The sequence below is a fragment of the Mastacembelus armatus genome, chromosome 12, assembly GCF_900324485.2.
Source record: "Mastacembelus armatus chromosome 12, fMasArm1.2, whole genome shotgun sequence".
Lineage (NCBI taxonomy): Eukaryota > Metazoa > Chordata > Actinopteri > Synbranchiformes > Mastacembelidae > Mastacembelus > Mastacembelus armatus.
Window position 1 is genome coordinate 11,496,180 of NC_046644.1, and position 13,035 is coordinate 11,509,214.

General features: G+C 41.8%; 2 protein-coding genes across 3 annotated transcripts; both read right to left on the reverse strand.

The window, feature by feature from the left end:
* Nucleotides 1–1,776: 1,776 nt before the first annotated feature.
* On the reverse strand, nucleotides 1,777–5,009 carry smtna (smoothelin a). Of its 2 annotated transcripts, none has more exons than XM_026297962.1 (8): nucleotides 4,687–5,009; nucleotides 4,073–4,176; nucleotides 3,620–3,695; nucleotides 3,378–3,506; nucleotides 3,200–3,257; nucleotides 2,763–2,880; nucleotides 2,489–2,640; nucleotides 1,777–2,351 (listed from the first exon to the last, which is right to left on the reverse strand). In XM_026297962.1, the coding sequence occupies exons 2-8, from the start codon at nucleotides 4,157–4,159 to the stop codon at nucleotides 2,204–2,206; spliced, it is 768 nt and encodes a 255-aa protein (XP_026153747.1). In that variant the 5' UTR covers nucleotides 4,160–4,176; nucleotides 4,687–5,009; the 3' UTR covers nucleotides 1,777–2,203. The 2 variants fall into 2 exon arrangements, with proteins under 2 accessions (XP_026153747.1, XP_026153746.1); XM_026297961.1 differs by having other exon boundaries at nucleotides 4,073–4,194.
* A 1,051-nt stretch (nucleotides 5,010–6,060) lies between these two features.
* slc35e4 (solute carrier family 35 member E4) lies at nucleotides 6,061–12,797 on the reverse strand. The gene is made up of 3 exons (XM_026297985.1): nucleotides 12,526–12,797; nucleotides 11,225–11,835; nucleotides 6,061–9,307 (listed from the first exon to the last, which is right to left on the reverse strand). Exons 1-3 carry the CDS (start codon nucleotides 12,627–12,629, stop codon nucleotides 8,781–8,783), a joined length of 1,242 nt encoding a protein of 413 aa, XP_026153770.1. The 5' UTR covers nucleotides 12,630–12,797; the 3' UTR covers nucleotides 6,061–8,780.
* Between the last annotated feature and the right edge of the window lie 238 nt (nucleotides 12,798–13,035).

Sequence of the window (13,035 nt, forward strand, 5' to 3'; positions counted from 1 at the left end):
GGTAGAGGATGCCTGACACGATGGGAAGACAGGAGCCTCCCACCATTTTGTTTATCTGCCACACAGAAATTATACACCTCTTTTAAGTATTCATGACATGCACATGATTATCTCAATGAAATTATTGTTTCCACTTTTTCAAAGAGTTTTGAATCACGGTGACCAGACAGGGCTGTATTCAATTCACTTTAAAAGTAGAAATGTAACTTTCACAGATGAAATACATTAGCACAAGTGGCCTTTTTCATATTTAATGAGCCTTCAAGTCTGAATGGCAGCTCCATTATCTACAGAGGTAACAGCCTGGTCTCAAAAACAACCACAAAGCCCAAACATGCAAAACAAAAACACGCAGCTGCTGCAGTCTTACCTGTCATACGTTTTGTTTCTATTCTCAAGGTGAACGGAAAAGGTGAGTTCACAAATTCACAGAGGGAAAAAAAAACATCAGTTTCCTTTTGTGCGACAACGCGACACGTACGAGAGAAAGCTCGGTTTATGGTCCGGAGCCAGACCGACCCGACCAGCCTGCAGAGCAGATGCGGTACCGGGGACAGCGGACGTCTCCGTCACGGTGCAGACCGCGCCGCAGGGCTGTCAGGACGAGAGACCGTCACGCTTGGTGCGTCCGGTCTCTTGCATGTTGATGCTTGTACTACAATACAGCAGATGATTGTACCTCATCCTGTTTATAATTACTGTCTAGGGCGCAGCGCAGTTTGCCGGAGCAGCTGTGCACTTTACGGTCAGCATCCCGCCTGCACCCCCCGAACACCGGCCGTACACCGACCCGTCACGCACGCTCACAGTGCACTCCCCTCCCTCTTTCCGTCTCTCTCTCTCTCTCTCTCTCTCTCTCTGGGTGCAATCTGGCTAAAATATACGAGCACCTGGGGGAGGAGGGGGGACTGACGGGACTGACGAGACTGAAGCAAGAAAGGCACAAAAAAAAAAATCAGCTGCTGGAGCTCAGTGAGCCAGAATTAATTGAGCATCTGTCCCGTGGGTGACGCAGTAATCTGGCATTAGTGCGTCACCGATAGGAAGAATTGATCAGCATGCCAATAATTAAACCGTGGCTTGGAAGCCTTCCTGTGATATCTCTCTTTACAGCAGTTTGAGCCTGGTTCCTGTTTCTGTACAAAGGTGAGGACACCTCACACAATTTCCAAAGTTTTTTTTTCTTTTTAAGATAAGCCTTGGTCGTTTTATTTAAATACAGTTTTAGTATTGGTGTTACCTTTTTAAAATACATAAATTATTCATCATCTTGTGTTATACTGTGACAATGCATCCATTAGAAAAGCTGGTGCATGCAGTAATTTAATGAAACCACACTATTAAAAAAGTATTCCAGCAAATAAAGTTTGAGGGCTCACATGAGACACATAAGAATGATAAAAGCAGGGGTCAGGATAATCCCCACTACAGAATAAACCCCCAATATAAAACGTACCCTCCCACTCAGTAAATGCTCTGTATTTTAAATCCCATGCCAGGTTTCTATGAAGGGTCATTTTCGGACATTTATGGAAGCTACTCCTAAAAACAGTATGTAGAGGGTCAGGGGAAGAAACTCAATCTTTGCATGTGACATTACAGACACTGAGGACAGAAGCCCCTGTGACGAATAAACTGATCCTAACTAGTAACGTTGGTTTGTATACATACCACATTCAGACAGAAAAACTAAACTAAACTTTCAGAGTCCTCAAGTGCTTCTGAATATGGTATCCGGCATTTAGTTTAAACATCACTTATAGTTAGACAACAATAGTAAAACAAAGGAATATTTAATAAATGTGTCATTAACACTCCCACAGTCAGGCTCTTCATCATAAAATTCATTCCCAGATTCTGTATGGCCCTGACTGGGATTAATGCAGATGTGTAATCTCAGTGGAATGTACTGATCCCAAGCGCCAGCTGTTCGCTGACAGCACATAGACACCCATAAGTCCCTGCTAACACACAAAGCAGAACAAATGCCATCCATTCACTACTGTGCATTTACATTCACAGGATGCATCTTCTGCATTAAAAAACAAAACAAAACGTCAACTATGTAACTTTTCCTACATGGCAAAATGTAAATATTCAGTGTAATGTTATCTTTGGTCTCAGCTTGAGCTAATATGTGGAGTAACTGTAAAGACTGAAAACACAACCAGTCAGGAAAGCAAGTATCTGAGTTTTTAAGAGTCTACAGTCGCTTTTTGGTTTTGACCAGCCCTTTCTCCACCAGGCAGCGGTAGAACTCCTGGATGTATGTGTACACACACTTCCAGTCGGGCTCTTTCATCCGGACTAAATCATCGGCGTCCAGCAGAGGGGGGCAACCTGCCAGCCTCCTGCAGACAGAGACAGAGTGTCACTGAAAATAACCTGTGAAAACTGTAAAGTCACTTTGCTCTTAGTTGCCATTTACTTCTGGAGTTTATTCCAGATAAGCTACATATGTATTCTTGTATAAGTAGTGGGAGCTCACTCTGCGGTGCTAAAAGCCAGCTGGAAGTTATCCCTGGGCTTGTTAGGGTTGAGAATGGAGTACTCGAATGCATCAGGGAAAAATCGGTGCACCAAGGCGCAGAAAGCTATGCCGTCTTTCCAACTTGAAGAGAAGTTCTGGATGTCGACCCCCTGTTTCATACCAGAGGGGAGCCAGTTTAAAAGAAAACATGGCGATAGATGAGACACAAAGGTCAGAACTGTGTACAGCTCCACAGGGCAATAATTCACAAAAAGGGCCAGGGCATATTTACCTCATATGGCTCTGTTTTGGCTCTGCACCAATCCAGAAGCATCTGTTTGACATTTTTAGCATTGGGTGCTGTAGGAGAAGTACATATCTGGGCTGAGGCTACAGCGGGACTGGTCTTGCTGATGAGAGAAAATAAAGACAAACACTGGATGTAAAGAAACTTACCTCATGATTTAACTTAGCCAATGCCTGGCCAGACAAGATTACTAAACAATTACAATAACACTTTGCTTTGCAGCAGTCTCACTCCTATTAGAAGGCATAAGATGAACCTGTATCATCTGAATGAAGTTTTCTGTTACAAATAATACTTTACCACGTAGTTGGCAAAAACTGTTGTTTAACATTTTAACACTGTGTAACATTTTATGGCTGTGGCCTCAAGTGTACCCACACAAACAAGACTTGACTTGTTCGCCTGTGCTGAATGTGACTCACCTGCCTGATGTCCTGTTGAAGGGAGTGGAGGCTGGCAGAGAAGGCTGGCCTGCAGGTTCTGACAAAATGCAGAGAATCAAAATAAAAATACGAAAGCTCAAATAATTAAAAAAATAAAATAAAATAAAACAATAGTAGAACATGCTCAAGGACAACAGAGGTGCCAAATCAGACTCACTGTTTATTGATGGCTGCTGGTTCATAGATGCTCTTCCAATGTTTAAGGCTCCACTTGTCGTTCCCCCTTTGCTCAGGCCCTGCTGTCTCAAGTCCTGCTGCCGCGACCCTCGCTCCTGTTCCCGTTTATCTGGTGGACGGACAGACGACGGAGAGGTGAGAAAACAAGCAAAGCATTAGAGAAGAAATGCAGGTGTCATTATGGTGGAGAGCAAAGGAGTAGATGTTGTCCTCAGCTTTTACCACGCTTTTTCTTGAGCAGGTCCCTTAATGCAGCACGAATCATTCGTCTCTCTTCAAAATCTGTTGCATTGTCCAACTAAAAATATAAAGCAGAGGTTAAAAACAGACATTAAAGGAAACAGCTTTTAATAGATATTTTGCAGTGGTTGCACATTTTCACAAGTTCTAATATGGTATTTAGATTTCCTGTAATTTAGAAAAGGAAATCTTCCCCTCACAATCACATGTATATAATTCAAATCAAAGCCAAGTGACACCAAATGACTATGTTACTAAGTCTGGCACTGATTTTCCATTAAACTAAAATAATAAACGGAAAACAGTCTCATCCAACAAGATATTAATTCCTGCTCTATAGTCTTAGAAGAGTTAACCTTACATTTAAGGATGAGACTGATGGGCTGGTTACCAGATTCCCCTCACATGACAGTAAGACAACTGTTACTGGCTCACCATCTTGTTGAGAACCTCTTCATCCTCAATAGCAGCTAGTTCATTGCTGGTCGGTGATGTTGATCCACTGTCAGTTTTTGACTCCATGTCTGAGCCGTAAAAACCTGGGATTTCAGAGATAACTGAAAAAAAAATGCTTTGAAATGTATTCTTTCTTTTCTTGTTTGTATATGCAACAAACTCTCCAAAATAACCATTATATTTATGATTCCCATAGAATTAGAAATTTCTGAATTAGACCCAACAGACTAGTTTTTACTGGCTGGTTATTCTATTTGTAGTGTGCTCAGTATTGAAATATAAACAACTCTGTGAGTCTTGACAGACACAAACTGAGCAGACATGCAAAAAAATGTGTTCGTCTTACTGAAGTACCCCCCAGTGTATCTCAGCAACTGCAGCATAGCTGGGGCAAAAACACGTACAAATATAGTAATGTAGTGGAACGAGACCATTACTGAAAGAATCTGATAGCAGCGTAAAACTATGTGTGCTCAGACACAGCTGAAAAGGGGCTGAGGTAATGCTTTATAACATAAAATCTTATAGATAAAGTAATAAAATGGGAAAAATAGAAATTCAGATCAAGGATCGGTGGCTGTAGTGTCACTCACCTGTTTTCAGGATGTAAGCGTATACGTCTTGTGACTTCTGCGAAGGTTTCAGGGCTCTCCTCTCCTTGACTCGACCCTGCTTTAAACGTGTCTGGAGAGCTGTGAGAGCTCACCCTGACATCACGCCTCTCACAGCAGCACTTCATAAGGTTGCATGTTTAGAAAGAGATTGGAGGTTGCTTACACAAACCACCCAAGATGGGAAGAAGGAGGTGGAGTAGGTGGGAGAAACACATCAGATCCTCATCCATCCAACTCTGTCACACTCTGTCTTCCTCTTGTCATAGCGTCCTGGGTGGACCAGGTCACGTGAGGCTTTATGGTGCATTGTCTCAACCAGTCTTTATCTTTCAAATTGTAGACTTCACTTGGTTGCAATTCATCTGGAAGGGGCTGCCAGACAAATGGTCTGGTGGGAAATGAAGGAGTTAACAAGGACATAAAGTGAGGAGCACTGCCTTATTCAGGCAAAAGACTGAGCAGTGTTTACAGAAGTAGAGGAACCTCTAAAAGGGATCACAGTGCACATACACACACACAGTTTTCATTCCTCAGGGCGACTTTATGTTGACTGACATTTTTTATTGGAGACTTAACCAAACCTTATCTGTAACCGCTACTTACCTAATCCCAGTTCTGACCCTAACCTTAACCTTTCACTAATCTGACACAAAGTCATCACTACAAAAATCAGCGATTTACGCTGTGTGGAGCCATATCCCATGAGGAAGACTAAGTCCCCACAGCGTGAGTGTGTAAGCAGGTCTCCGTTTCCACAGTGTGAGTAACACCAGGTGCACAGACACAAACACACAAATCTAGAAGTAAACAAATCGAGCAAAACACATGTGTTACCTTCAATAGTGATCATTTCATATTCAGTGGTTAAGGCACATCTATAACAAATTTAGAAAGCAGACAAACTGCTCCACCAAGTGGTGATCACTTATAACTGCTTTAAAATAATCTGAACAAAATGACATAGTGGCTTTTCTCACAGCCGACATTTTAACTTGGCATAGTAGGAAAAAAACTGGTTTACTAATAAGGTTACTGTTTTACTCCAGTGTCCCAGTCTGGTCTCGGCCGGTCACGATGACAAGGTGACACTGAGCCAGCAACAATAAAACACAAGAAAATAAAAGCACCCTGAAATTGAAGCAGTTACATGCAATTCAGCCATTATTGATTTTTTTTTGCAATTTTTCTACTGTGATGTTTCAAAATAAATGTGTTTTGCTGTTTCCTGGAAAGGAGTGCTGACATTAGTGTTATGAAATTAATAAACAACAAACAATGATTTAAATAATGGATCAATTGTTTAAGTTAAACTTAATGTCCAGCATGTAAATTCAAAGTCATTTTATTGAATTGTGCATGTTGGTCAGACAGAAATAGTCATTTAAAGATGTCACTTCAGGCTTTGGTAGCTTCTGATTGGATGAAACAGACATGAGCAATATTGTCATCACTCATCAGAACTAGGCAGGGAACTGAAAAAATGAACAGGGTTAGTGTTAAACAATACTTTGATTCAACACACTACATATTTGTTGACTATAAATAACATATACAGCAGGTGTGACAGTGAAGTTTTTTTAATGTAGGCAACAACTCTGACTCAGTTATAAGGTGGCCTGTTATGTTGTTTATTGTACCAGTCAGTCAGTCAGAATCACAAATATGTTTGCTCCTCAACAGAAGCACGTGTGGCTGTCGGTGGCATTGAAGGTATTAATTCAATAAAATAGCAAGTCACTTCTTTCTCCTCTACAATATGACCAAATAAGGCATGAGGCAAACATTTCATTCTTAAGCCAGTGTAGTTTAAACCTGCCTTATTTGACTATAAAATACATAAACATGATAAAATAACTATTTACATCCCACTAGCTTTGCAAAGATTCAAAACCAGTATGTACACAGGAACCACAGGCTTGCCAGTGCAACTGCACTCATAATTTAATCAACAAAATATCCATGAAAACAAGCAGCCAAACCTGCCAAAAACAAGACGATGAGAGTTTAACTCATAAAAAACAAACAAAAAAAAAAGACTGCTGAAGCCATTCTGATCATAGCTCAACATAAAACGTATGTATATCTTAATGTCTGTGATCAGATTATTTTAAATTCATCATCCACATGCTGCTGTTTTATTGCAGATGATGAAAAGCTGCTTGATCTCAGTCCAGTTATTAATTATAAATGAGCACATAACAGTGAGTCCTATTTAACAGTTGAGGTATTCAATTATGCAAATCACATGAAAATATGATACAAGTTATTTATCAAACTCCAATATATAAAACTGCTGGCATCTTTCTTGTACTTTTTTCACTTAGTGTTTTATGAAAAGCATCTTAGGTTCATCTATAGGTTCTCAAAATAAACTGATGCTCAGGACGACGCAATTTGATAAATGGCACCCTTGAAATATGAATTTATGGCATATGAAGTCAAATATTTCAACATACAATTCTGCCTGCTATTACTCACGATGGCGAAATATACAGAAAAACATGATGGGTGTCATATAAACAAAAAAAAGCCTTGTTGTTGTTGTGTGTGAGATCAAACTGTTTGTCTGGTCAATGAGAGAACCAGAATTACTACAGTTTTTAAGTGTGACTAAATAGCTTTCAAAGTAAACATTTTGGTGTCCCATACATGTTGGAGGCAGTGTAACAGACACCCCAGATTACTTAAGATGCTTTCAGCAGAAGCAGCAGCGTTCAGTCTTCAAAACTTTGTACATCTGACTTTTCTACAGAGGAGTAGAGGAGAGATCAGTGCATAATATTACATCCATACATGTGCAAGACCACAATCTACAGCATCCCAAAGCTAGTGATTGCTATGGTCATTCAAAAATAAATATTTTATTCCACATAAATATTAAAAGGGGAAAACATATATTTTGTCACAAAATAAATTTCAATAAAATACTTTTCAAATTACTTTGAGAAAAAAAAAACAAAAACACAGCGTATCAGAAGAAGTGACAAGATGTTCTGGTCAATCAAATTTTCAAAACTGTCATTCACACAAAGGGAAAAACTGAACCATTAGCAGTGGTCAGGATTTCATAAGCTACCTCAGAGGAAAGCTCGATCCTCATCCTCTACTGGAACAAGATAGCTAAAGTTGACTGACACTCCTTAGAGAACTTGTAAACCTAATTATTGCAGTATGCTGGAGTTATAGTGCACTGTTGTAAAGGATAAAAATAATTGGACTAATTCTACAGAGAGACTGTGGTTTCGAGCAGTTTTGAGAACATAATGTAGGACTTGTGGGTTAACAGGGAAAGACAAAACACATATCTCAGACCTCATTAAAAAATGTGCTTCAGCAGAGGAAAAGAGGTGTCTCATTGCACAGAAATGTTAGCTTTGAATTTTAGCCCTCCAACAAATGTTGCTTCCTTATTTAAAAGGCTTCCTGCATCACAAATTAAAAAAAAAACAAAAAAACTAAACAAAAAACAAAAAGCTGCCAAAAAAAAATCCAGTCCTTTACCATGACAAGGCAAGGTGGATTTCAGGTAACAGTACCATTAACAAATATTTTTAATACAAACTGTGCCTGTTTAGATTTGAGGTGGGGGTGGTCTCGAAACTTTGCCCCCTAAATTGTTTCACAAGCCTCTGCAGCCAATAACATCAGCCAGCCACCCAAAGCATCAAGTAGAGCCCTCTGTAAGTGAGAACATCTTCACAGTGGAGGAGTATGTGTGACAGTGTGAATACCTCATGAGGTATCAAGCAGTATATAGTGCTCATGCATGCATATACTGGTATAGGCTATGTGTGACTGTTTTACAGATGGAGAGAATTTAACCATGATAAATAAGGGCAATCGTTTCCTCTCTGTAAACTCCAGTTCTGTGCAACTGTAGGAGAAATAAATTGGCACAATGAGGAAGTTAAAATTTTTTTTTTTTAAATAAAAACATGTCACAACAGTGACCATAGCCTTATAAAGTCACACTCCCTGTGCTGCTGCTAACCACGGGGTACAGGACCATTAGCCAGGATGTTTATCTTTTAATCCTTCAACATTTTATTCTCTCTCTCCTTTATTCTTTCTATTCAGTCTGCTTTGTTTTCTTGTTTCCCGTCAGTTCTCTGCTGATGATATGGTGGTTTAGAGGCACAGGTTTTGGCCTCACCACATGCAGTGTGAAAGTCCACCTGTCGGGACCCTTTAGCTTTGGCCCTCCGGGCATCCATGTAGCTGACGATGAACTCTGAGTTCTGATAGATGAGCATGCCTGACAATGTCAGCACTGCGCCGGCGCAGCTGAGGGCAGACAACTCGCTGCCGAAAAGCAGCTGAGACAACAGCAGGTTTCCCACCACGCTCAGGTTGCCGAGGATATGCAGAGTGACGGCTGAGGTGAGCGTGATGACGCAGCAGCTGGCCAGGTTGTACATGACTGAGCCCAGGCAGCTGAGCAAGATAAAGACCCACAGGTGGCGGTCGTAATGCAGCGGTGACTCCAGCACAGCCCAGTTCTCCAAGGCCAGAGCTGCCACAGCCAAGATGAGGAAGCTAGGAATGGACATCAGGTAGAGCAGGAACACGGAGTTGATTTTCTCCTCCTGAAGTAAGATGCCTGAGTACACAGAGGAATGCATACCGTTGATGCAAACATGATACAGGTTTTAAGAGAATAAGAAAGATGCTTTCTGAAACTAAATTTTCTCATCCTGAAGTTAAATCCCTTAGAAAACCAAAATGTATGAAGCAGTTACAAACATGACTGCAATGGGAAATATTTCACTCAAAAACAAACCTCACTGGTATATGACATTCAGAACATACATTTTAGTTTCTACATTTCTTAATTCCAATACTTTACTTTACTTTAGCTCTGTGGTTTTCAAGTCAAAATACCTAAATTGGAATAACAGGTATAGATGTGGATGGATAGTCAAAATAAAAGAAACAGGCTTTCTTCTGTTCACTGATAAGCGAGCTCTGAGTGAACCAGAGAAATATGCAAAACTCCTGTTAGGTTTACATATTGTGCCTTGGTGTCTGGTCATATAGGAAGTGAAACACATCAATAAAACTTATCAGTGTTTCAGTGAGAGCCAGAGCAGCCGCCACACTGTCGACACACAGTGAACACTTTATAATACTCACTGGGATACTATCAGGGCAATTAAACAGGAAGAGGTGTGTGGGTAAATGGTGAAAAGTAAGCTCATTAAGGAGACTGGTACAAGAACTACAAATGAGAGGGAATGAATATAGCTTAATAAAACTTAAGACAACATCATCGAGCTAATCTGGCACCTCAGAGAGACACATTTTCATTATCATTAAATAACAGTAATGTGCAGCAACTTCCATTGATTGTATTATGTTTACAAATTCAACTCTAATCGAGAAAGGCAGTATTGACATTTTCTCTTTGCATATATTTAACCCCTACACAACAAACATGCAACTCTCTAAACACATTTGTCTATTTGTCACAGAGCAGTTACTTAGAATAAATTAGAGATTTAATGTGACGACCCTCTCTGCCACTCCAGGTACAAAGTATGTACCAAACTGAATATCTGCTTTTTATGTTTGTTATGTAACAGATGACAAAAGACAGGCCCACGACATATTTTTAGAAACTCATTACTTTTAGTTTTCCTTCTCAGACAAATGCAGTGTTGTGCAGATTAATGATGTCAGAGAGCCTAATCCACTGCACACACAAAGCAATTTCTGCAGCAAATGTTTCTGAGCGTGCAGATCATTAGATAAATGACCTGACTGGGCAAATGTAGTAGAGGGAAGTAACTTTTCCCCCCATGTGATGTTAATTCAACACAGGAATACTGTGTTACCAACTGTGGCTCTATGGTTTATCTCAAAATACACCACTGAGAAACAATGCTGCTCTCTGGGGAATCATAAATTAAAACAATAATTGTTAATGGCGTTAAAATGAGTGAATGAATTTTAAACAGTTTAATTTTCGGGGAACATTGTTTTCTTCTGAACTGTGAAACATGCTGCATTTGAGGAATCATCCAGGGGCCGGTCTGGTCTGTTATTCGGCAGCATTTCTGGGCCTCTCAGTTTGTTTTGGAATTTCTTGAATGTAGTTTGCACACAGCCTTTTCACAAAACAGAGGAATGGGTGGCAAAACTGCCTAATACAATCTGTTGGCTTACTTTGAAACTTTCAGTCCAGGATGTGTATAAACCCTGCCCATTCCAACTCAGACACACATGCTGATGTTTGTGTTATGTTTCCCAGGAAACAGGAAAATACGCCAATGTGGCATTTCACCTTAATCTGTGGGCGTGTTCCCGGACTGAGAAGTGAATCACCAGATCATTAAAAAGTTCCAGGACCACAGACGGCTGTGGTGTCCAAGGGAAACACAGAAATGCACTCTGATGTCAGTGGCATGAAAGGAAATTTCCAGTTAAAACATTAACTTGGAGATCACTTTCAGCAATCGTACAACAAAACCAAGTGATAACATCATGTCTGAGGTGGCACAGTGGAGGGAGTACTCACTTTGTTGAATGGACTTGACCCCCCTCAGCATGGTCGCTGCGAACACAAAGAAGCAGCCGGTCTGATCAAACTGGACCTCTCCCATGATGCTGAAGGAGGCTCCGAGACAGATGGGCATCATGGCTGTGTATTTGAGGATGTGATGCTGCTTGCCCAGGATCAGTGTGGAGATGGCCAGAGTAAAGAGCGGGGTGGTGGTATAGATCATTTGTGCAAATGACAGCTGGACATAGTTCAGACCCATGTTCCCAAAGGCAATACTCGCACAAAATGTTAGACTCAACAGGAACACCTTACATTTTGCGCTGGGGGTCAGGTCCGGCTCTCCAGCCCCTCTGTGGCGGATCACCCGCAGTTTGATCAGCCCATAGTCCACCACTATGGCTGTCAGCATGTGCAATGCTGACAGCAGCAGGGGATACCTGAAGTTGTAAACGGCAAAAATCCATTTGTTGAGGCTGGAGATGGTGGTGCCGGTCACCAGCCAAACAATCACAGCTGACAGCAGATGCAGCATCTCTGTAGGTGGCCTCCTCCTGGCTCTCTCTTGCAGAGTCGCCTCGCATTTGGAGAAGCCATCGGCGCTGATCATGTTCTCATCATTGTGCTCTCTGGAAGGAAAACACATGTTCAGTCCGCAGCTATAACCTCCAACTGAAACGCATGACAACAGCTTTTCTCCTCTGCGCTCGGCCAGGCTCTGCTGATGCAGTGGAGCTGCATTTTTTTTTTTTCAGCACCGCATACAGACACGTGTTTCTGCTGTGCACGACGGGATGGTTGTGTAACGCAACCCCGGACCGCGAAGGCTGAGAGAAGAGACGGACAGGCTGCAAAACAACAACAAGACGCGCCTCCTCCCCGATGGAACCCGAGAGGAGCGGTCGTTATCCTCCACAAAACCCTGAGCAAGTTACTTCACGGGAGCTGTGCGTCTTTAAATAGCAGCTTATTTCATCGTGTGATTTCCTTCCCTGACAACTCTGTTGTCCCCAAACAAGCACCGGGACACCGAGTACCGGTGTCTTCGCTCATGACGCCGACCGGTTTTGATTCAACTAACGTGACATTTCGCGTCAAAGTGACACGGCAGCGCCGTCGCGTTAACGGGACACCGACATTTCCCCGAATAACAAGCCAAGGTGAGTAAAGACAGCGGACCTCTGCTGTCACTCGACACCGGGCGTCATGCTAACGTTAGCATGCTAGCTGCTCAACAAGCCGCGTTAGCTTCCATCGGTCGTTAACATCGACGTTACCGCCACCGGGTTTTAACAACATACCGGCGTCTGAGCTTTTACCTGGCTCCTTGTCGAGGTACCGTGACACTGGCAGCATCCCCAAATCCCAGTGAGTCGGACACCGAGCCGTGAGCCAAGCCGAGGCGGACGCACTTCAGTGTCATTGGATGAGGTTGTTTAAAGGGCGACGCCGCTCATTTATGAGCAGCTCACTCAGATCATGCTGCGAAGGCTGTGCAGCCTCTGTGCAGGATCTGAAGCGCTGGAGCCTGAAGCGTCGCCTGATCGTGACACATCCGACGACGGATGATGAATAAACGAATTGTCATCATTTGAAGTGTTCAGGGAACATGCAGGGTTGACTAAAACTAAAATAAATACCTTTACATAATACTGCAATTAAGCCACAAAAAACGAAAATTAGAGGCAGTTTAACTATGTAAATATTGGCTCAACCCTCAACTTCCCTTTTTTTATTTTTTATTTTAGAAAAGAGGAGATAAGGTTTGTTAATCAGGCTATTTCGGGGGCAAACTGTATGTACGGATGGATGTTGAGTTCAGATTTAAA